Raw genomic sequence first — 24,446 nt, 5'->3', positions numbered from 1 at the left:
GCACCATGGCAACAGAGGCTTTCAGCAGGAGGGAGTGAAGTGAAAAAGAGACTAACAAATGGAAGGAAAGAGGAAGCTGCTCTAATTCTTTATGACCTGGAGTCCATTTTGTGCTCAGAGGGGAAGGCTTTGTTCCAAAATGAGCTCAGTTCGCAGCTACAAAGTCTTTCTCAGCCTCAGACCGCTCACCATGAAACCGCATTTCGGTTTTATTTCTTTTTTTATTCAACGTTATCCATCATGTCACTTCCAGGCTTCTTCCTCACCGTTGGCCTTCAAATCGAGTCAGCATCCATTCATCACCTCCTCTGTTATTGATTTGTTCCCACTTGGCATGCCTCTGCCGACCCCTGAAGGTAGGCCTTCAGGTGTCACACACACATCACTATGTCCCATTAATTCCTGAGAATATTAGCATGCGTACTCACCAACACTAGCGCTTTTTGCGTTGACTGGTTTGGTACCAGGCCTCATTTTTTATATCTAATTGAGTATTTATTCCTGAATACAGACATTTTTTCACCACCAAAAAACCTTACCTATGTGTTACCATTGCATATCACCTCAACAGTCAACTAATATCACAAATCACATTGTTCCATCGCAAGCCTACTGGGATTGTAGATAACAAACGAAAAGGCAATACAGTGGAACCTCGGTTCTCGACCATAATCCGTTCCAGAACCCTGTTCGAAAACTGATTTGGTCGATCACCGAAAATCGTTTTTCCCATTAAAAGTAATGTAAAATCGTTTTAATCTGTTCCAACACCCTGAATGTTTACCACGAACGTAAACATGAAGCTAACCCGGGCTAATCGTACGTTTGCGTTAGCGTAATCTTCTGTACGAAAGATTACGCTAACATGAACGTGTAAAAATAAAAAAAAGGATTATGAATAGGATTTCTTACCTTTGTGGTGGACGGTGAGGAGAGAAAAATCATCAAAAGTTTTTCAACCTCTTCCAAAACTTGCGGCAGTTGCTTGCTTATAGCGCTAACTTCCTTAGCCGCATCACTCGATTTCAGAGCCTCCTTATTCTTTACTATCGTACTGATAGTAGATTTTGCCGTGCTGTATTCACTAGCAAGATCGGAAATTCGTACACCTCTTTCATATTTAGCTATTATGTCTTTCTTAAAAGCAATAGTTGGACGAACAACTTGTTTTTTTTTCACCTGTCCTGCTTGCACCGACCTTCTTCGGAGGCATAATTGGGGGCTAAAACACCCGTACGCCACTCAGCATCGCACCCCAGCGTACCGGCGTTCGAATTCCGATTTTTTGACCGAACAGCGAAGCAAGAATTTCTCGAAATTTTGGGTCGAACACCGATTTGTCCGAACTGAGAGGCGTTCGAAAACCGTGGTTCCACTGTACATTGTATCCCACCTTCACATTATTTTTACTTACGGTGCCAAAACAACCAACCCAAAACAACTTTGTACAACGTTGTACCGTGAGTAAAAATAGTGTGATGATGAGATTAAATCTAATGCCTTTTCATATGCTGTCTAGATCTCTAGTTGTAAAGTAATTACACTGTAAAAAAAAAAAAAAAAAAAAAAAGTAATACTGTAAATACCATTAGGGCCGACATTAAACCGGTCTGTGATACACAAAAGTATACAATCTCTTGTCATGGTTACCGATTGGAATCACCTGCGCCCGCTCATTTGACGTCAGGAGTTGCTGGCTATCTGATTGGCTCCCTGTCCCTATTTAAACCCTGTCCTGTCACTTTCCTGTTGTCAGTCCGTCTGCAAACCTCTGTTGATACAAGGCAAGCCTTGTTGACCCTGACTCCCGCTTGTCCTGTTTTTGCACCTGTTTTTCCACCTGGCTGTCCTGATCTCCCTGTTTATCTCCGGCTACGACCCATTTTGATTCCGACCACGTCTGCTTTCCTGTCCCGGCTTACGACCCTTTTCTGACCTGACCACCTCTGCACTCCTGTGCCGGCTTACGACCCATACTGACCCGACAACGTTTTTGCTCTTCTGTCCCGGCTATTGACCTGTTTTTCTGTCCCTGACACTACCATTGCCCGCTACAGAAGATCCATTTCCGTGTTCGGACCACAATCCGATTGCAAGAGCGACTTGCTTCCCGCGTCCAGTGAGCATCGGATCGCGTGCGCTGCCCTTCCTCTTCCTATATCTCAATAAAATTGTGAGAAACATTATGCGATTGGGTCTACCCGGTGTGCTGGTCGTGGAGACTTAAAAAAGGATGGAAATAATGACTTTATATATAGAGAGATTTATATAGAGAACAAAAAGGTATTTTATTATTATTTTTTGTTTTATTTCTGGTCCTCTGATTGTTCAGCTAGTTTTAATCCTGTTTTTCTTTAGTCTGTGGATTATTTACTTATTCATTTAATTTTGCCATGGAATGAAAAGGAAAATTGATGTTTTTCTTCAATTTTGCACTCAACCAGACAACGTGATTCTACTGCATGTTCACACGCTTGCACATTTTGTGAATGGAAAATCCATGTCCTTATAAAATATTGACATTCTGCTTTCTTTTTCGACTTAATTCAGATGTTGCTGGAATGGATTTTACCTTATTAGCTCTGCAGCCTACTACCATGTGATTTCATTGAAGAAGCTGACCTGAGATCAACTCAGAAGTCAATGTGGTGTTGAATCTTCATTGCCGTGGAAACAAAGTCAAACGTGTCTATTGTCCTCAGGGGCCATAAAAGCGTAGCATGTTAAACTTTTTCGAAAAAAACATTTGCATGCTAATAGCTTTGAAAATGAAGAAAAGAGACAAAGATTGATGCAGATGCTGCCATAAAAAGTGGATGAGTAGCCTAAATAAGCAATAGGTAACCAGGTGATTGTGACATGCACGGTATCATCTTCCTTCTCACCAGTGTTGGGCGTGTTACTGAGAAAAAATAGTAAGTTACAGTTACAAGTTACTTCATTTAAAAGGTAATTGACTCACACACAAAAATAGCACGTTTCTCTAGAAGTAACTAGGTAAACATTTCCTTATATACTCACATTTAAGCCAACCCCCTAAAACTGTTAAGAATAGCTACACAATAAGAGAAATAGAAGAAAATGTGTACTCCAACCTGTGGGAGTGGGGAACCCTTTATATTTTTTGGGCTTGCGAGAGCCTGCACTCTAACTCATTTGAGACACTCCATATCCATTTTGTCTTATATTTACTTCTCTATTTCTGGGTAATTCTCATGACCAGCACACAGGATTGACCAAATTGCGTAACGTTTTCTGACAATTTTATTGAAAGAAAAAGGAAGGGCAGCGCCCGCGATCCGATGCTCACTGGACGCGGAAAGCAAGTCATTCTCGCACTCGGATTGTGATCCTAATACGTAAGTGGATCATCCGTAGTGAGCAATGGCGGTGTCACGGACAGAAAAAGCGTGGTCGGGGTCGGAAACGAGTCGTAAGCCAGGATGGGAGAGTAGACGTAGTCGGGATCAAAAATGGGTCTTAAGCCGAGACGGAGGGGCAGACGTGGTTGGGATCATAACAGGTCGTAGACGGAGACAAATGGGAGCAAAAACGGGACAGGCAGGAGTCAGGGTCGAAAAAGGCTTGCCTTATACAAACAGAGGTTTGCAGACAGACTGACAACAGGGGACTGACAGGACTGGGTTCAAATATAGGCATGGTCTATTGCACATAAGAAATCAGCACCCCTTTACTGTAAGTTCTATGCTCACGTCAGCCCCATTGATTTTGTTCTTCCTGTATAAGCCACGCCCCTACCCCATGCGCAGCTGACCGTTATCTACTGGTTATACCTAAATAAACTGACCCCTTATTTCAGTATTTTATATTATAGTTGTAAGTACCCGTACCCCAAAAACCGGCATGGAGAGGGATGGGTGCCGCCAGCCTGTACTTTCTCAAGACACATCACAGGAAGTGGTGTCCCGATGGCCTTGATGGTTAAGTGAAATAAGGTTACACAGTAGGGAGAATATCAGAATATCAGTAGGGAAATATTACGCATTCTCGTACTTTCTGCTTGAGACGGCACTTTCGCAACTGTATTTAGTTGTATTTTGTAGGTAGAAATATACATGCCACCTTACTAAGGATTTGTAAAAAGTGTTGCAGGCAAACTGAGGATGTATAATACTTCATGAGAGAAGAAAGATTTGGCAAATATAAGAGGAGATTCATTCATGATCTGCTTTTAAAAAGAAGCGGAGTAATGCACTATATTTTAGAGACAATTGAGTAACAAAATTTGGCCCTGGGGAAATAATGGGTCACAACTTTCTAAACAAGAAATGGTTCTTGAGTTCTCCAGGGTAAATAACGCGTTACAGTACTTGCGTTCCAGGAACACGTTCCTTAGTATCGCGTTGCTCCCAACACTGCTCCTCACCCGCCTGAACTTTGCTCCTCTGGAGCTCATCTAGAGTTAAGACAATGCGTTACCCGGTCTAGCAGTTTATAAGTCATCGGCTTGGGAGCATCCGGAGACTGGATAGGGAGGGAATCAATATAGGGGGGAGTGTGTCTGGATAGCTGGGGGTTGTTTCTCAGAACCTGAAAGTGTTGACACACAGAAGAGAACATTCGAAGTTTTCACTGGAGATCCCCACCATGTGGCAGGATACTAAAGCAGAAATGCCGGACGGCAAAGAGAAACGATCCAGCGACACTGGGCGCCTCCTCAGCAGTCTTGGGGCGCTTACTGGAGACATGCCGCAATTGGATAAGTACATGCAAGGTTGGCGTACTCAACCATAATTGGAGTAGCCGATACAGATGCTTGTTTTTTCTAGTTTTTTACTGCAGTTAAGAATTTTTTGGGAAAGTACCTGTTGACCCGTTGCCCTCTGTGAGACACCACTGATCTCTCAAAAATAGGACAAACAGGTTAAGGAAAAGCTTCTTCCTCAGGGCCATCACCACCCTAAACGAGTGCACAAAACTGTAAAAACATATCGTGCGACTTATTAGGGTTGTTTTCTTTTTTTGTTGTTGTTAAATGAAACTGTGAATATATACTGTACCTTTCAACCAAACTGAAAATATATACCTCATGACACTTTTTTTTAATTGTTCCTCCTAAAAGTTTTTGCACTCATTTTCATTGCACTCTTGCTATGATGCACTATTCGTGTACATTGCATTGTTATTTGAACTTAGGCCAGTTCCCCAAGCACTACGTCTTAATTAGTTTTTGCCTTTTTATCCTGATAGTCTTTTGCCTTTTTTGTCTTAAAAGTCTTTATTATATGTATTACACTGGAGTGTCAATAAAGAAGAAGAAAATAGAATGTTGTTTGAACTGAAAAAAGACAGAGCTGACGGAAAAAATATTTACTTTAAGTAAAAATACCAGGATATTTTGACCCATTTTTCAAGGAAAATAAGAAAATTTAGACTTAAAATAAGTATATCACACTCAGTTTGGCTCTAGGGTCGGATGCAGACTCTCTGTCAGGACCAGAACGGAGACAGGACCCACTTTCACTGCGTTTCTCACAAGTTTTATTGGAAGGAAGAGAAAGGGTTGCGCCCACGATCCGATGATTGTTGGACGAGGGAAGCTGGTCGCTCTGAACTCGGAAGTGGATCCTCCGTGGCAATCAATGGCGGTGTCGGGAATGGAAAAACGGGTCAGTAGCCGGGACAGGAGAGCATAAACGCGGTCGGAAGCGAGTCGGAAGCTGGGAAAGGAGAGTAGACGTGGTCGGAAAAAAAAGAGGTCGAAAGCCGGGACGGGAGAGTAGACATGGTCGGGATCAGAAACGGGTCGAAGCCAGGGGACAGACGGGAGCAAACAGGTGGGAGTCAGGGTCGAAAAAAACTTGCCTTGTGTTAACTGAAGATCGCAGACGGACTGACGAAAGGGGACAGAGTGGGTTTAAATAAGGACAGAGAGCCAATCAGAGTCCGAGGCAGTTGGCACCAAAGGAGCGGGCATTAGGTGATTCACATTGGTAATCATGACACTTTCTGTTCTGAGGCTGTCCAAATCAAGAAAAAATGTTAAGATTTTTAGCTTTGTTTTTCAGTATTATGCTTGATGATTCAGCCTTCATTGGAAAGCTACCCTACAGATTACATTCACAGATCTTTTCTAAACACAACAATGAGGACAAAAGAGTTTCAAGTTTGGTATTGAATATGTTAATTGTTTTATTTCAACTGTTGAGAGAATGCTGTTTTACACCTGAACCAACTCACCACACTACAAACTCAGCACTGCCCTCCAGCGGCTGAAGAGAGCATTTGGTTTGGATTTTTTTTTAAATCACAATTTTTGATAAAAATAACCTGGAGATTTGATTCTTTTTTGAAATACTCAGAAATAGTGGGCCGGATGAAATCATCCAACAGGCTGGATCCAACAGGCTGGATCCAACCGGCGTGGTGCATGTTTGAAATGCCTCACTTAAGTGGATATAAATATTCTACCAATGGGTTAAGATTAAGGCAAGATAAGATCTTTTTGAGAATACATTTTTCTCAGTTTATTTGAAAAATTGTATAACATCTACCTTTAAATCAGAAAAGTATGTTCAAAATGAGCATATTTGGACAGTATTTTGAATTACAATATAAGCAATCCCCCTCCCCCACAAAGGGGGCTGTTGTCCTCTAACTACAACAACGAGTTGCTCTAAGGTGGCCATGCAAGACAGACTATAAAAACCAAAAGGTAATAGATGAACCTTAAATGTTGTTCTTTCCGTGACATGCACACTCAGGTCGAACACCAAGGCACTCTATCAGACAATTGCAAGTCAAGATAGTATTGTCGCACATAAAGTTCAAATGTTAGTGTTGTCACAACCAGAACTGGACCCAATTGCGTAACGTTTACCACAAGTTTTATCGAAAAAAAAGAGGAAGGGCTGCGCCCACGATCCGGTGTTCACTGGACGTGGGAAGCAAGTCGCTCTTGCACTCGGATTGTGATCCGAATACGGAAGTGGATCTTCCGTAGCAAGCAATGGCGGTGTCAGAGACGGAAAAACAGGTTGGTAGCCGGGACAGGGAGAGAGAAAACATAGTCAGGATTAAAAATGGGTCTTAAGCCGGGACGGGGGAGCAGACGTGGTTGGGATCAAAACAGGTCGTAGCCGGAGACAAACGGAAGCAAAAACGGGACAGGCGGGAGTCTGGGTCAAAAAAGGCTTGCTTTGTATCAACATAGGTTCGCAGACAGACTGACAAAGGGAGAGTGACAGTACTGGGTTTGAATAGGGTAAGGGAGCCAATCAGAGCCCGCAGCGGTTGGCGCCAAATGAGCGGGCACAGCTGATTCACATCGTAATCATGACAAGTGTAGTGTGGGATTGGTCAAATTGCACAATTTAGCCATGCGCTTAAAATTGGTGGCCAAACACGGTAATATAATTACAAGTATTATATATGAGATTGGGCAGCACGGCGGCGCAGTGGTTAGCGCTTGTGCGGCACAGTTCATGTCATGGGAACCTGTTGTGGGTTCAAATCCAGCTCCAGACTTCCTGTGCGGAGTTTGTATGTTCTCCCCGTGCTTGCGTGGGTTTCCTCCGGGCACTCCGGTTTCCTCCCACATTCCAAAGACATGCATTTCAGGTGAATTGGCCGGTCCAAATTGTCCCTAGGTGTGAATGAGCGAATGAGTTGTCTGTCCCTGTGTGCCCTGCGATTGGCTGGCAACCAGTTCAGGGTGTCCCCTGCCCACTGCCCGATGATTGCTGGGATGGGCTCCAGCCCCCCCGCGACCCTACTGAGGATAAGCGGTACGGCTAATGAGATGAGATGAGATATATGAGATTACTTAAATTGGGTGACTTCCGGGGTGAGAGGACGCTGGCGTGTATGTCGCCGCTTCTCACTCCAAAAACTTTTCCAAACTTTTTCGGCTTCTCTCCCTCGTCATGGCGTGCCAAAACCTCGCCGTTTTTGGATTATTCCTGATACTCCTGACGTTCTGCCACCATCCAGCGACAGGATTGCTCCAGTATTCTATCGCGGATCTTCTCCGGATCCGGTGGATTGCGCGGGGGCCTCCGCCACCGGAGCTGCTCCACCATCCTGACATAACTCGCCTGCCTCGACGCCGCTACATTCACCGCGGATCGCGCAGGCACGTCGAGTATAAAAACCTTGGTTCAATCACCTCGACCTGGTCCACATCTCGACGCCCTCCCATAAACTGCGGCCGTAGGGCTAACTGCCATACATTAGCCCGCCTAGCTAGGTCGGCTAACAGCAATGCCGCCGCCAAACAAGACACCTCCGCCGTCAACTTTGGATTGCTGAACGTCCGCTCACTCAGGAACAAGGGCCACCTCATCGAAGACGTCCTCGCCGAACGAAAACTCGACTTCCTCGTTTTAACAGAAACTTGGCAACAAACAAACGACTTCGCTGCTCTGAATGACTCCACTCCTCCCGGCTTTGTTTACATCTGCCGTCCCCGTGGCAACGGCCGTGGAGGAGGTCTCGCGGTAATTCACCGCGAGAAGTGGAAAGTCTTGCCTGTCTCCGTCACTTCATCGACTTCCTTTGAATGCCTGGTGTTTAAGCTCCCCGGACCCACGCCAACCATTATTGCTTCAATTTATCGCCCCCCAAAGCCACATAGTGATTTTATCAATGAATTCTCCAGCTTAATTACACATTTATCCACTCTCTCGCCAAATTTAGTTTTATTAGGAGATTTCAATATTCACATGGACAACCCCAACCTGCCACTCACCAGAGACTTCACATCCTGCCTGGAGAGTCTCGGGATACACAGCCTTATTGACTTCCCCACCCACATTAAAGGCCACACATTGGACTTGGTTTGCTGCTCTGGCCTCTCTACTTCCAAGCCCACTTCCAACGTTTTTCCTGAATCTGATCATGTCCTCCTCACTTTTAACACCGTACTCTGTCTCTCTACTGTCAAAACCTCCCGTCTCATTTCTTTTCGTAATACCAAAAATATCAACATTGACACCCTCTGCTCCATTATTGACCGTTCCCCACCCCCAGAAGCTCTTTCAAGCCCGGATGAGCTTACCACTCACTACAATACCTGCCTCACAAATATTCTAAATTCTCTTGCCCCCCTGAAAACCAGGACTGCCTCATTCTCCACATCTGCCCCCTGGTTTACACCCGCTCTTCGGTCAATGAAATCAAAGAACCGCCAACTTGAGCGACTCTATAAGAAAACCGGCCTCACCATCCATAAGGACATGTATACTACCCATACTGCTAAATACAAGGACCAAATTGCACAAACCAAATCCAGCTACTACTCCGGCCTCATCCTTTCCAACGAAGGAAATTCAAGAACTCTCTTCTCTTTCATGAACAAAATCCTCCAGCCACCAAATTCTCTCCCCCTCCACCTGTACTCCACAGCAACCTGCAACTCCATAATGGAGTACTTCAATCACAAAATCCTTAAGATTCATCACCAACTCCATCAAAACCTGTCTGCTCCCTCCCCATCTGAATTTCCTTCTCCTTGTCACTTCTTCTCCAGTTTTGCTCCACCCACGACTGCTGAATTATCCAACCTCATACTCAAATCCAAGCCCACCACTTGCCAGCTCGATCCCCTCCCTTCATCCCTTGTTAAATCCTGCCTCCCTTCCCTGCTTCCTCTCATATCTGCCATTATTCACTCCTCACTCTCTTCTGGTATTGTCCCATCACTTTTCAAAACCGCTGCTGTTACTCCTACACTTAAAAAACATGGTGCTGACCCCAACAACTTCGACAACCTCCGCCCCATCTCCAACCTTCCATTTATTTCAAAAATCCTTGAAAAAACTGTTGCTGCTCAACTCCACTCGCACCTGTCCCTCCACTCTCTCTATGAGCCCTTTCAGTCTGGTTTCCGCCCCCGCCACAGCACAGAGACTGCCCTAATCCGTATTGTAAATGATCTCCTCATAGCATCCGACTCCGGTTTAGTCTCCATCCTCATCCTCCTAGACTTGAGCGCCGCCTTCGACACAATCTCTCACCCTATCCTCCTCAATAGACTCTCCTCCATTGGTCTCACCCATACTCCCCTCAGTTGGTTCCATTCCTATCTCACTGGCCGCACTCAGTTTGTCCAGCTGAAATCCTTCACCTCAAAGCCCTCCCTAGTCACCACAGGTGTACCCCAGGGATCTGTCTTAGGTCCTCTTCTCTTCATCGTCTACCTCTTGCCTCTTGGTCATATCCTCCGCAAATTTAATATCCACTTTCACTGCTTTGCTGATGACACCCAACTCTACCTCTCCTGCAAACCAAACTCCATACTCCCACCTCCCTCCCTCACCTCTTGCCTTTCCGAACTCAAAACATGGTTCACAACAAACTTTCTTAAATTAAATGCCAATAAAACAGAATTCCTCCTTCTTGGCACCAAATCCACTTTATCCAAAGTAAACAACTTCTCTCTCAACATCGACAGCTCCTTAGTGTCCCCCTCCCCCCAGGTCAAGAGTCTGGGTGTCATCCTGGATAGCATGCTTACCTTCCACTCACATATCAACACCATCACCCGCACTGCTTATTTCCACCTCCGCAATATTACCAGACTCCGCCCTTCCCTCACCCCCCGCACTACTGCTATTCTCGTCCACAGTCTTGTCACATCCCGCCTTGACTACTGCAATGCTCTCCTCTTCGGCCTTCCCCAAAAGTCCCTCCATAAAATTCAGCTGGTTCAAAACGCCTCTGCTCGCATCATCACAAAAACATCTTCCCAGCAGCACATCACCCCCGTTCTCCAACAGCTACACTGGCTTCCTGTTCAGCATCGCATCAGCTACAAACTCATCTTATATACATATATGGCCATTCACAACCTGGCTCCTCCTTACCTGTCCGACCTTCTCCAGGTGCACGTCCCCACTCGCTCCCTCAGATCCTCGTCCTCCCTCCGACTGTCAGTGCCCCCTGCCCATCTGAGCACCATGGGAGCCAGAGCCTTCAGTCGCGCTGCTCCCAAGCTTTGGAACAATCTACCTCCGGACCTCCAAAACTGCACACCTCTCTCCACTTTTAAGTCCCGTCTAAAAACACACCTGTTCAGGACTGCCTACAACACATAGCTTCTCCATTTCTTATGTTTTTATGATTTTATGTCTTGTTTTTATTTATTATTTCGTTTACAACTTTTTAAATTGTATTTTTTTTTTTTTTTTTTTTTTCTTTCATTGTTTGTACAGTGTCCTTGGGTGGCCTGAAAGGCGCTTTTAAATAAAATGCATTATTATTATTATTATTAACACAAAATAAAAAGACTTCACAGGTCAATAAATGGAACAAAAGTCACAGAAAAAGTGAAGTATGCTTATTCTCATCTTTCCCCAGACAAGAGTTTTGTGCTGCAGCTGGCCGTGTGGGCCCTGCGAGGAGTGACCCGGGTGATCCTGGCCAACAACCCACTGAGCGGCACAGTCATGCTGCTTGCGCTCTACTGGGCCTCTCCCTGGCAAGGCTTACTGGGAACAGTGGGAGTGCTGACCTCCACGCTCGTGGCGGTCATCCTGGGCCAGGACAGGTTAAAGCCACGCTCTTTCATGGTCAAATTTTTTAAAGGGCTTCAAAAAAGATTTCCCTAAAATAGAACTACATACATGCTGATTATTACTTGTAATTGTGGAAAATTAATTCATCAGCAAAATCCATTCACGGTAGTAATCTTGAAACTAAATGTCTTCACCACAGAGTAGTTTATATGCAGGCAATAATCTGAAACAAAATATGATGCTTAACAATACCAATTAGAATGTCGTGTTATCATAGACTGAACAATCATTGTCATTGCCGAGAATCTCCCTTGTTTTTTCTTTTTAATAAGCTTCAATTTGGTGACAATTTGGGTCAGCAGATGTCATTGTTTATGTGTGTTCAGTGCAGAAGTGCGGGGAGGACTCCACGGCTTCAATGGGATGTTGGTTTCGCTCCTGATGGGCGCCTTCAACAGTGCTGGGGACTGGTACTGGTGGCTGCTGCTGCCTGTTTGTCTGGGCTCAGCTACAAGGTGAAACATTGTGATTGTGACCAGTAAGATGAGGGGAAAATCCCGATTCGTGGAAACCCGATATGCTGAAAGTTGGTCATCCCATAAACCAGAAGTTGGTTTTCCTATATGCCGAAAGTTGGTCGCCCCATACGTAAGAAGTTGGTTGCCCTATATGCCAGAAGATGGTCCCATATGCTGGAAGTTGGTCTTCCTTTATGCTCAAACCTTGTAATCTTTAAATTGAAACTTGGTCGGCCAATATGCCAACATTTTGTCATGCTTTATGGTGTAAGTTTGTCTACAATCCGAGAGGTTGGTCTACCTGTATTCCAGAAGTTGGTCATCCCATATGCTGAAAGTTGGTCACCCCATATGCCGATATTTGATCTTTCTGTATGCCGAAAGCTGGTCTTCTTGTGTATCGGGAATTGGTCATCCCTTTAGTTAGAAGTTGGTCGCCCCATATGCCGGAAGTTGGTCACCCCTTATGCTGGAAGTTGTTCCCATATCCTGCGGATAAGGTGGAATTTACATATCTGTGGCCACGTCATGTGACTTTATCGCCGGATGAGCTAACGTTTTCTCTAGAACTTTGTAAACACATAGTTTTACCTTCTTTTTGTAATGTGCAAAAGTGAGTTCGAAAGAAAACAGCTCAAACCAGTGTAGCGATTTTTATAGCATTAAATATGAATCGTTAGGATTAAAAGGAATTATTCTAGGTGTTGCTTGTGCTCCACCATAAATCTTTTTTTTTCTCTGAAGAATGCTAGAATTTCCTACAGTGATTAAAAAAAAAAGTTACATTATTACTTTGAGCTCTTTGAGTTCTGATACAAATGATTCATCCCAAGAAAATTGTATCAATGAACCCGGCCATTTAAAATATCACACACAATTTTCTAACACAGACAATCAGTGCCATAAAAAAGAGGGGGGGAGCGCCGGAAATTATGGGAGTTTTCGACCGCTGAAAGTCTGGAAGTTACTAGCACAAAAAGAAAGTTTCCTGCTAGTTAATTTGGGGAGATTTCCTTGAACATAAAAAATGCTCATTCCCAAAAAACAGCAAACATGGTGTTGAATCTGAAACTGTCACCTTACTTGTGTTGTGGAGGGAGATCTCGTGGTCTCGTGCTCTACATGGTAGGGTTCACATGCTGAACTCAAAGGGCAGGCCCGCACAACCGCGCCATGCGGTCGACGTGCTGTGGATTAGTCACGAAAGAAAAGAAGAGAAAGGCTATCACTTAGCCAATTCTTCTCATATGGACCAATGACGCTCAACCAGATTCTGCCTCTTTAAGCGTGGTCTCAGATATATGATGCTCTCAGTATCAGGTGACAGTGTTTGAAATTGCTAGACTTGTTAGAAAGCCAAATAAGTGAGAAATTTGCGTAATGTTCTGTACTTGAGAATGTTCCTCCAATCGACATAATTACGTACAGGGAGATCTTTATTTTATTAATACATTGCCTTGGATGTTTTAATTACAATCCGGGAACTGTACAAAAAGGACACAGTCGTCCCATCCATTCCATGGTGAGTTATTTGAAACAAAGAAGGTGGAAGTCGTTTTTGTGCTAGGCTTATTTGCTCTACACCAGCTAATATCAATTAACAAAGTCTCATTCACGATGTGATTTTACTGTTTTCCTTTTCAGCGTCTTCTTCTTTAGTGGTCTCTCGCCTTTGTTGGACCGCTGGGACTTGCCAGTTGCAGTCTTCCCTTTCAACATGGTCATCATCCTTTACTTCTTGTGCACCGGTCCAGACAACCCATTCTTCCCACACCGGCTCGCCATACCGCCGGGTTCGGTGCCTCCCAACATCACGGCGCTCAGTGCAGCTGAGGTCATTATTTTTAGTCTTAAACTCCAGAGCAGGTTGCTCTCACCAATTAAAGGAAGAGAAAACTTGTGACGGCATTGGTGAAGGTGTGAAAATGTTTTCCTGGACAAAAAATCTATACACATTTACTGTTGGTGGCTTAAAAAATGTCTGTCTATTCTGTCTGCTTTTCAAAAACACTTGTTATAATCTATTTAACCGTCATTTCTGGTTCCTTTTGTCTTTCTACAAATCTCTTCTGAGAAATTCAGAGCATCGAGTTCTCCCTTCTCATATCTGTCCATCACTTTGTCACAACCCGCTGTTTCTCTGCTTCTTTGTGCACCCATCCTTGTCTTTGCCGCTCATAACCATTTTTATGTTACATAATGCCTGATTTTAAATAATCACCTCCTCTTTCTATTCTTCTCCCCAGCCCCTCCTCTTTCCATTCCTCACTTTTATATCCTGGTCGCTGAAAGGTTGATGACGTTGGTCCTATTTATATTTCATGTCTTCTTCTTGCACTCTGCTCAAGATGGTGGCTCGGCAGAGTAAGACGGAGCAGAGTGTGGTTCCCCCAGTAGCAAGTCATAACTCAGGGTAAAATAATGCTAAATAAAAAGTGTAGTCGATATAAAAAATACCCTGGTTAATTTTTGACAAAAGGTGCTCTTTTGTGGCCATGAAATTCTAGAAAATTACATCCCTTGCTTTTATTTCCTTTCCTTGAGATGTGTTCTACAACGAGCCACTCCAAACTCTCGTATCTGGTCGGCAGGTATTAAAAGGGATCCCCCTTGGCGTGGGCCAAATATTTGCTTGTGGTTCCCTGGGTCCCTCCCTGCTCATCCTGGCCGGACTCTGCCTTTATTCCCCCCTGCAGGCCATCCATGCTGTGCTGGGCTCAGCAATCGGAACTCTGGCTGGTGAGTGTCGGATGATTTGGGTCAAACCCAATCAGGAGTGGAATTCGGGCCTCCTTTTTCCCCTTTTTTTAATCATGCAAAAAACAGTAGACAACAAATGTAAAAACTGTCAAGAACCGGAACAGGATAAGGACCTAGATGCGTGACGTTTCTCACACAAACTTTATTTTACGGGAAATTAGGCAGTAATGCACGTTAACCCAAAAGGCCAGTGATCTGGCGATCGTTGGGCGGAAGACGTAAGGCAGCAGTCTGGCGTGGAATGACAGGAAGCCAGAGGACGACAAGATCAATACCAATTGCACGAGCAGATATAAGACAGATGGGGTAGATACCGGACAGGACGGGACAGACAGGATTGACATCAGGCACTGGAGACTGGAGTCCGATAACAAGCAGGACAGGATAGGAAACGATACCAGACACTGGAGATCGAAATTAAACTGAACAAAATAGCCGGGAACGAAACTGGAGATCAATATTAAACAGGACGAAATAGACGGGAACGATACTGGACAGGAAACACAAGCAGGAAACCCACATCAGGAAACATAAGCAGGGAGTCAAAACCAACATCCTGCGGGTGCAGAGGTTTGTTGACGGACTGACAAATGGTGAGTGAGAGCACTGAGCTCACCGTGACAAAAAACATTGCAGTTAGAGGTAAGATCGGGCCTAAAAAAGTCCAGCCTGACACGACCCGGGCCCACAGTATAGCTTGAACCAGCCCGAACACGAACAACTTGCCAAGGCAAACCCAAATTTTCATATTTTATCTGTGAAGAAGCGGGAGGAGGCAGGGTGTTTTTGAAGACTAGGTCCTGCGAATCTTGGGCGGTCCTCTAGCCAGGCTCAGGCCTAGGATTTTACCTCTCATCGTACTGTTGTGGAATATCTACCATGATCATTTATCAAAGTCCAGTGTTCACTGTTCTGAAGCGGTTTTCCTTGTTTTCCTGTAGTTCATCCATTTTCCCATTTGTTAATTAAGTGGGACTCCTCTAGTCTTATTCGGAATGTCAACCTCTCCAATACAAATAATTCCTCCGCAGTGCACACCCACTGCTCCACATTGAAGAGCTCTTGTTTGTGCCATAGTCTTGTTATGACTTTTTGCTTGTTATCAGAAAAACTTTTACCACATTCTTATCTTTTTTTTCATCTTTTTTTCCGAAAGATTTCTCATATTTTATCTATATATTATATCATATTGAATAATAACTAATGATAAGTATGTAGTCATCTGGTGAAGGTCGTGGGATGACGTTGTTGCAAGAGATCACAAGCTGATATGATGAGGGAGCCGGGGCGGACGACCTTCACGAGATATCTTAACTTTATTTGAGAACACTATAAAAGCCAACGTTGAACGTCTGGAACTTTGAACGTGTCCCGAATGCAATAAAGCGCGTTCCCTTTTTGCCATATCTCCTCTCTGCATATTTTTAGGAGCAACACCCAACGAGGTTCTCTCCAAAAAAAGCACTCTTACTCAATACTCTTTATAATATACCATAAACTGTCCCATTATTCTTGTATTCTTTGACAATGTCAAAATGTATGCAATGTCTACCTCTCCACATCTTCTCTAGTATGGTTGCTGGAGAGCATGTGGAACACTTCCAGTTTAATTCTCTCCAAATCCTGGAGCCAGTGGGTATCCACTGTGTTTGACAAATATTAATCCACTATTCTTCTGTTATCTTTAAATGTAACTGCTTTTCCATTTTATCTAAATATTGAGTGAGGAATGGTCACTACATGCCATCAAACATTTATATATATATATACATATATATATATATATATATATATATATATATATATATATATATATATATATATATATATATATATATATCAGAGATTGCTTTAAACATTTTACCTTCATATGACCTTTCAAAAATATTATTACAGATCATCGGTAATCCAGTAGTCCTTCAACCCAAAGTAACTAAAATATTCGCGTCCCTGTCTCTTTAAATTCAGCGAAACTCTGCAGCTTGCCATTTTCAACAATCTTACACATTGCTTTTATGCCGGGCCTCCTTATTTTAATGCATCTGTGTCAACATCCCCTTTCCCCCTTCAGATTTTGTCTCCTGTGGTCAAATGGTCGACTGAGAACTGAGGGGACCGTGAGGGATATAATTTGCATACACACTGCTGAAAATGCTGTGTGTATTATGCACTAAAGTACATCAGCACTGTGTGTGACTGTTTTTGTCGTGATTATCTTTAAAAAGAACAAAGCAATACAATTTTCTTCCTCATGCCATGAGGCTCTTTAACTCTACCCGGCAGAGTAAAAGCCCACAGTAAACCACACCACCTACATTGCATATTACCGAATCTTATTGCAAAATGTATTCTGTGTAGCACTATTTAGTTATTCTATATAACACGCTACAGTGGGCATTTGCACGTCACAATAGGTGTTTGTATATTGTATTCTTTTGCTTTACTATTGTATTGTTCTCAGCGAAGGGATGCTGCTGGAAATGTGAATTTCCCTTCGGGGATGAATAAAGTATCTATCTATCTATCTATCTATCTATCTATCTAATGGCATTCATGAGTTTCAAAAAGTTAATTATGCTACTGAAATGTTTTTGCACACCACGTATGAATGGCGTCCTATAAAACCTAGAATGTTTATTTAAACTTAAATTTAAAAAATAAGTAGAAGTTAATGTGATCTTAAAGTTTAAAATAGACGAGGTTTATTCAAACGTGAAGTTCCTTGTTATTTGTAGCCCTTGTTTCAGTTGCACGACACAAGACAGTGACATCTACTGTAGTGGTCAAGTATAACACCTTTAAAGCATACTGTCACGGTTGCCATGGCGCCCAATTGGCCCCGCCCGTGTGGCGCCAGCTGCGGCTCGTTGACAGATTGTCTTTCCTTCTATTTAAGCTCAGTGCTCTCACTTACCTTTTGTCAGTCCGTCAACGAACCTCTGTCCCGCAAGACATGGGTTTTGACTGGGTCCTGTTTCCTGTTGGTATTTCCTGTCCGGTATTGTTCCTGTTTATTTTGTCCTGTTTAATATCGGTTCCCTGTTTCGTTCCTTTCTTGTTTGTCCTGTAAAACTTCGATATCCTGTTTTGATATCAATCCTGTCTGTCCCGTCCTGTACGGTTTCGACCCCATCTGTCCGATATCTGCTCGGGCAATTGGTATCGATCTCATCGGCCTCTGGCTTCCTGTCATTCCATGCCAGACGTGCATGACTCCCCATTTCCCGTAAAATAAAAAGCTTGTGTGAGAAACGTCACGCATTTGGGTCCTGATCCTGTTCCAGTTCTTGACACAAAGTCAAAGTTTTCTACAGCCCCCGACATGATCTTGAGACATCATTATTAGCAGCTTCTTTCACTTTAATTGAAGTCAAAAACATTTTTGGGCCCGCTGTCAATTTTACTTTGACACTCGTGGAACAAAGTAAGTTGAGAATTATTTGAACTTGAAGTTTAAACTAAACTAAACAAAAAATAAATCTGCTGTTTGGAAAAGGAGTAGGATGAAGCTAACCTTGTTAAGATGCTACCTTGCTAAAGAAATGTGCTATAATGTGGATGTTTTGGGAAATGAGCTGTGTCGGTGCAGGGTTGTCCATGTCAGTGCGCCACCAGTGCCTGTATACGGGTTTATCCGGCTTCAATGGAGCTCTGGGCTGCATGGCCGTGGGGGGACTGTTCTTTACATTCAACTGGAGGACGCACCTGCTGGCTATTGCTTGTGGTAAGATGCACATGAACAACAAAGGCACATGAATCATCTCCAGGCCTTCATGTTTATTTGCCCTCCCCAGCTTTCCTCTCGGCGTTTGTTGACATCGCACTGAGTAATCTCCTGGGAGCTGTGAGTATGATTTATTTTTCCACATTATAAGGCACACCGGGTGATAGAATGCATTTAATGAAAAGGGCTAGGTTTGCAACAAAAAAATAAAAAAGTACCATACATGTGAATTGATTGATTAGTCAAAATACATCACTCATCCCAATTGCATAAAATCGAATGCAACATGAATATCAGGCTCTGGTGCACCTCCTTCCACCAGGGGGTGCCAAGTGGGTATGGAACTGGGCACTGGTGTGTCCATTAGCCACATGCCTGTCCCTAATATCCTCTTCCTTAATAAAGATATTTTGGACAGCACATGTCGTCAGATCATTTTCATGCCTGGTCAGTATTCTTTTGTTTCTGTTTTTTTGTTTGTACATTTTGTTAGTTGTTTAGTACCCACTTGTTATTTTGTTATTGTATTCCTTGTATTTTGCAGTTTTGGTCTTTGTTTCTGGTTTGGACTTTGACAGGTTTTGTTTTGTTTGCCCACTTCCTTTTTTTGTGAACCCTTGTTTGTTACTTTGTACCTTCTTTTGTTCATAAATACCATCTCCCTTTTGGAGCACCCCTGCCTCCAGTTCCTGCTTCCTCCACGTGGGTCCATCACCCCCAAAACTTGAAAAGGAATCATGATAAGGCATTAGATTTAATCTCATTATCACACAATTTTCACTCACAGCAACTTCTTGTTGTTGTCATTATTGGCCCGGGTTGCGAGGGTATTGTCAGGCATCCAACCGGTCTGTGGTACAGATAAGGTCAGAGACCACAGAAATACAGTATTGTATCACCAACTCGCAAATTCTTTATGAAGCACACAGGATTGAACGAATAGAAAGGCATTGTGGGAAGTAATTTAGTGGTAGTTCTGAACAGAATGACTAGAAAGGCATTGTGGTAATGCAGTCACAATGAAAATGTGTAAGTAAACGTATGGCCACAGAAACGTTTGTCACATACAACGCGTAGTTTGTGAAACAAAATGTAATACCAGTTTTTGATCACTTTCTGTTTTCTCATTTCTTTAACATGTCTGGTACCGTTACTAAAAAAGGTGTGATAATGTGATAAGGCCCAATTCCTTCTCATGTATCATATGAATATCGAGTGATCTAGTAGATAAGATACGGGGCTTTGAATGCTCCATAATAGGTTAGATTCCCGTTGCTTCCAAAGTTATGCAATTGTAAAAATTTAATTATGTCCCTAGTGGTCTGATGCGGTACTCTTACCATTGCTATCAGGTTTGATCACCGTTGCCACCATTGTCATGCAATTGTGGACACTGATAACATTTATAAACTGATCAATCTGCAAACAAATATCATCGCCAAGGCGCACTGGATTATACATTTCTGGCAAATTTGGGGTTTTAGGGCATGCCTTAGAGCAGTTTTTCCTTCTCTAAGCTTGTAATGTGAGTAAATTTGGGGTTATACGTAAAGACTGAAGCCCCCCCTCCTCCTCAGATGGGCATGCCGGCATGCAGTTGGGCGGCCACGCTAAGCGCGACCCTTATGCTGCTGCTAACTGGGAGTTTGTCGGCATACCGGATTCCCCTGGCACGGGTCGAGGCCCCCGAGAGGAACCTGCGCTCCCGTGGTCCCTGGCAAGCCGGCGTCACTGACGAAAGAGAGAGCACCGATGTGTAGCTCAAAACGATATTCACCAAAAACCTCGAAACAACACAACTGACAACAGAAGGCAACTTTTATTATTATTGTGCACAAGTGAAGGAAAGACCATTTCCACTTCGGATGCTCTTTGAAAGGTTTCCCAACATTATTACTGCATTCCTTTGAACTTGTTGAAACGATGATACCAGTGAGCTTTCCGACCACAGTGCTTGGATTTTTTTTTTTTTTTTTCAAAAGAACAATCAACATGCTTTTAAACTTGATTCTTATCTCACATATGATGCTGATGGGTTTGGTCATAACAAATGTACAAAAAGTGCTTCTTAGTCTGGTATTGATTGACTGGTCGAGTAAAATTGTAAAAAAAAAAAAAAAAAAACAATCCATGTCAAATTATAATTACAAATTAGTGACACAGACGTTTGTCTCTTGAACGAGTGGACATTCTGATTACATACTTTCAGTTGGAGTGCGAGTGCTGTTGAGCTTTTCTAGTGGTTTTTTTTTTCATTTGAGGATTTTCTTATTGGCACATTATCTCAAGAGGACCAAATGGAAGCTTTCTTAAAATGAGTGTTGGATACATTGATGCTCCCATTTCTCCTTTTTTCCTTACCTTTTGCACACTGCTCTAGCTATGCACATTCATAAGGAGACGAAGACTCTAATTGCTCTACAAAATGTTAGTGGAGTGGGAAGAGAAAGGGGCACAAGGCTCCTTTCAGGAAGATATGTCAAGAGTGCCCTAGCCCTCGGCGAAACCGACCAACCGGAAGCAATTGTGGGAAGACACATGAGTTAATGTAATGTTGTGGAATTAAAATTTCTACTTAGGGCCCTGCGGGACGAGGAAAAAACAAGCGAGGAAGAATAAACAAGAGTGAAGTACAGTTTTTGTCTGGAGGCATACGTATTTCTCTTAAAAGATAAACACTACAGTATTGCTGCAACCAGTTAAAATGTTACTGTTTTGAGTTGAGTGAAATAAAAATTTATAAGAATAAAAAATTGTTGTGTATTTTATGTCACAACTAGCGCGGCTCAAAGTTAATACGTGGTAGAGACAAGATCAGGCCCACAAAATCCTGCCCGACCTAAACTGGCCTGAGAGTATTGAAGCACAAACCAGGCCGAGCTGACAAATTTTGTTGATTTGAGGGACAGAGTCCATAGCAAACCTGAATTTTCTCTGTTTATTTGTGAGGACTTTATGTATTTGTGAGGAGGAGGAGGGTTTCTCTCTCACTGACTTTTAAAAAATGATATTTGTGTCTTTTTATTTGTGGAGGAAAATCGTGATAGATTCGGTCCCCTTTTCGCGCAACACAGCCCGCGGACGCGTCTCGAAGAAAAAGAAACAAAAAACAATGACGGGTGGGTAATCAAAAATAAGTCAGCGAGAGAGAAGCCAGGCCTGGCCCGAACCCCAAACATAATGATTCACATATAAGGCCCAACCCAACTAAAAATTTTGGGTCAGGCTCAGGTTGGGCTCAAGCTCAAGACGTTACCTCCATTACGTGCTATAGTACCGGATCATTTCTTTGCCCTTACCTAAGAAGTGGACGAAGGAATAAAAATACAAATTGGGTAGGTGGAAGGGGTAGTAATGGGATTAGGCCGAAACCCTATTTATACACACACGCACGAGTGTTTACTTTGTCTTTTTTATGCACATGCTCTTGCATTCAGTGTTTGGTCCTAAAGCTATGTAAAATTATTTTAATTCATTATTTTACGCTTCATGCATGTAAACACCCATCTAATCTAGACCCATGAAAGATTCCCAGAAGACGTTTGGTCTGAACATTCTCCTTCCCACTTTCAGTATAACGTTCTGCAGTATTTGATTTTGTCAAAATCCGATGCTTGAAATGCATAACAGTGTGCTTACGTGCAAACCTTACAACGTGTCACCGTGCAAGTGAGTGCGTTTGGAAGTGACTTGTTGAACGACCCCTCAAAGCAGCCTGGCCATTACAACCCCCTCTCTGCTCCTCGCTTCGCCTCGGAGGAGCTCCAGGAAGCCCAGTTTGGTCAAGAACTCCAACCTCTGGCGGTCCGTCGGCTGAACTTCACAGAAAACGCCCTGAGAACCTGCACAGGAAACACAGATGAGTTAGCGATTTTTGACAAATTTGGACCTCATAGAGTGCCTAGCAAAATTATTGCCCCCGACCCCTAGAACTTTTTGTTATATTGCCACATTTCAGGCTTCAAACTTCAAAATAAAAGACAGAACACATTTTTTAAGAATCATCATCATGTGAGACACAATCCTAAAGTAGAGCCAAATTATTTCATCACTTTATATTATATTTACAACAAAAAAAATTAAAAGTAAGTGTTGCAAAAATATTGCCCACCTGTTCTCCCATCTTAGCCAACTGACACAAAAAGTTCCCTGTTGTCTTTTGAATGATCCAATGTGGATCTAAAGGTCTAACAATGACAAACAGAGTGTATTAAGTCTCAGCCTAAATACACCTGCTCTGTAAACTGAAGAATAGAAAGCACTACGAAGACCAAAGAACACACCTGGCAGGTCCGGGATAAAGTTGTGGAAAAGTCAAAGCAGGAACGGGATACACGAAGATCTCACAACATTTAAACGTCTCCCGGAGTAATGTGCAAGCAATAATATTAAAATGTAGAGAGTATAAAACCACTGCAAACCTACCAAGACCTGGCCGTGCGTCTAAACTTTCACCACGAACAAGGAGACAACCTGCAGGCATACACAGCTAAGGTGGAACAATTTGTGCATTATGCAACTATTAGTTGTACTCTGCATAAATCTGCCCTGTAAAGAAGAGTGGCAAGAATAAAAGCCGTCTCCGGAAGAATACCATAAAAGGCCCATTTGGCGGTTGCAAGAAGCTACATGGGAGACACAAATAACATATGGAACAAAGTGCTCTGGTCAGATGAGACCGAAATTGAACTTTTGAGGCTGAATACGAAGCGTTACATTTGGCATAAAAGTAACACTGCACATCACCCTGAAAAAAACATCCCCACTGTCAATCATGGTGTCATGATTGCTGATTTGGGGCACCTGCGAATGCCACGTTGGCACCAACAGCCCTGGTCGCTGATTAGTTCCCTGACTCCTTTTAAACCCCCGGCTTCCAAGAGGAAGCTGTCAGACCGCCCTGCGAACCTATGCTGTCAGCTAGGCAAGCTCTGTACCTTCCGACATTCTCCTGCCCTGTTTTCTCCTACCTGATACCTGTTGCCGACCTGTTTCTGGACCCGTTTCTGCACTGCTCTTCCGTCCCGGCCATCGACCTGTTTTGCCCTGTGTTCTGCCTGATACCTGTTGCCGACCTCTTTTCTGGACTCGTTACCGCCCTTGCTCCCCCGTCCCGGCTATCGACCAGTTTTCCCGCTGCCTACGACTATCCTCGCTCGACACGGAAGTGCCACTTCCGCGTTCCTGCCATCAGCTTCCCGTGTGCGACAGTCATCGGATCGTGGAAGCAAGTACTGCTCTCTCTCTCAATAAAACTGAGTAAAAATGAACACTATAGGGAAAATATTTTGAGTTTTTTATCTATTAGTTTGATGCCTGATATATGTCAATATGTCATAAGTTCTTGAGGGAGCAATACTTTCGCTAGGCACTGTATAACTTTGCAAGGCACTGTATTTTTCCAAACCCGATCCTCACCATTGGTCTTGAGGGCCACCAGGAGGGTGACGAGCAGGGTACGGCTAACGCTGACGTCCACCAGCTCGGGCAGCGTGTCTAAGCGCAATTGAGAGGAGAAGTGATATAGAAGGGAGTCCGGGTACTCTCCTTGGTCCTCCTCCATCAACTTGATTAGGTCCTGTGAGGGGAAACAATGTTTGTCACTGGTAATGAATCAGTAGTGTTGGGACTAATGTGTTACAAAGGAACGCGTTCCTGGAATGCATTAACTTTATCAGCATTAAGTACTGTAATGTGTTACAGTAATAATAAAATTGTGTTACTCAACAGTCAATTCAGGTAAGGAATTGCGATGTTGTCCGACTGCTGAATATTTTTGCATCAATTATATTGTCACATACAACCCTCGATCTGCCAGTAGCAACGCATAGTGGCTCCGTCTCAAGCACAAGATCGTCTTGGTCACCGATAGCAGACCAAAACGTCATCGTGGATAGCTAATATTGTTGCGCTACACTATCAAACTCCCTTGATCATGCATTTATTTTAGCTTTAGCTTCTACTACC

At 43.4% G+C, this 24,446-nt stretch overlaps 2 protein-coding genes across 4 annotated transcripts in view; one reads left to right on the top strand and one right to left on the bottom strand.

Annotated features, from left to right (window-relative positions):
* The first annotated feature begins 222 nt into the window (after positions 1–222).
* On the top strand, positions 223–20,930 carry LOC148356439 (urea transporter 1). 3 transcript variants are annotated; one of them, XM_088346913.1, is made up of 8 exons: positions 223–356; positions 11,320–11,509; positions 11,864–11,992; positions 13,640–13,829; positions 14,587–14,734; positions 18,345–18,479; positions 18,550–18,599; positions 20,057–20,930. In XM_088346913.1, exons 1-8 carry the CDS (start codon positions 335–337, stop codon positions 20,237–20,239), a joined length of 1,047 nt encoding a protein of 348 aa, XP_088203039.1. In that variant the 5' UTR covers positions 223–334; the 3' UTR covers positions 20,240–20,930. The 3 variants fall into 3 exon arrangements, with proteins under 3 accessions (XP_088203039.1, XP_088203038.1, XP_088203040.1); XM_088346912.1 differs by lacking the exon at positions 223–356 and adding an exon at positions 4,593–4,735; XM_088346914.1 differs by lacking the exons at positions 223–356; positions 11,864–11,992 and adding an exon at positions 4,593–4,735.
* The window catches only part of LOC148356438 (protein O-GlcNAcase), a 24,543-nt gene continuing 20,376 nt past the window's right edge, over positions 20,280–24,446 (bottom strand). Inside the window, exons 16-17 of the mRNA XM_088346908.1 lie at positions 23,898–24,057; positions 20,280–22,321 (exon numbers count right to left, since the gene is read on the bottom strand). Coding sequence (XP_088203034.1) covers positions 22,185–22,321; positions 23,898–24,057 — 297 coding nt within the window. The 3' untranslated portion in view covers positions 20,280–22,184. The remainder of the gene's footprint in view (positions 22,322–23,897; positions 24,058–24,446) is intronic.

Source organism: Urocampus carinirostris, chromosome 11, assembly GCF_059441175.1.
Source record: "Urocampus carinirostris isolate Australia breed hairy pipefish chromosome 11, RoL_Ucar_1.0, whole genome shotgun sequence".
Taxonomy (NCBI): Eukaryota; Metazoa; Chordata; class Actinopteri; order Syngnathiformes; family Syngnathidae; genus Urocampus; species Urocampus carinirostris.
This window is presented reverse-complemented; position numbering and strand designations above follow the sequence as displayed.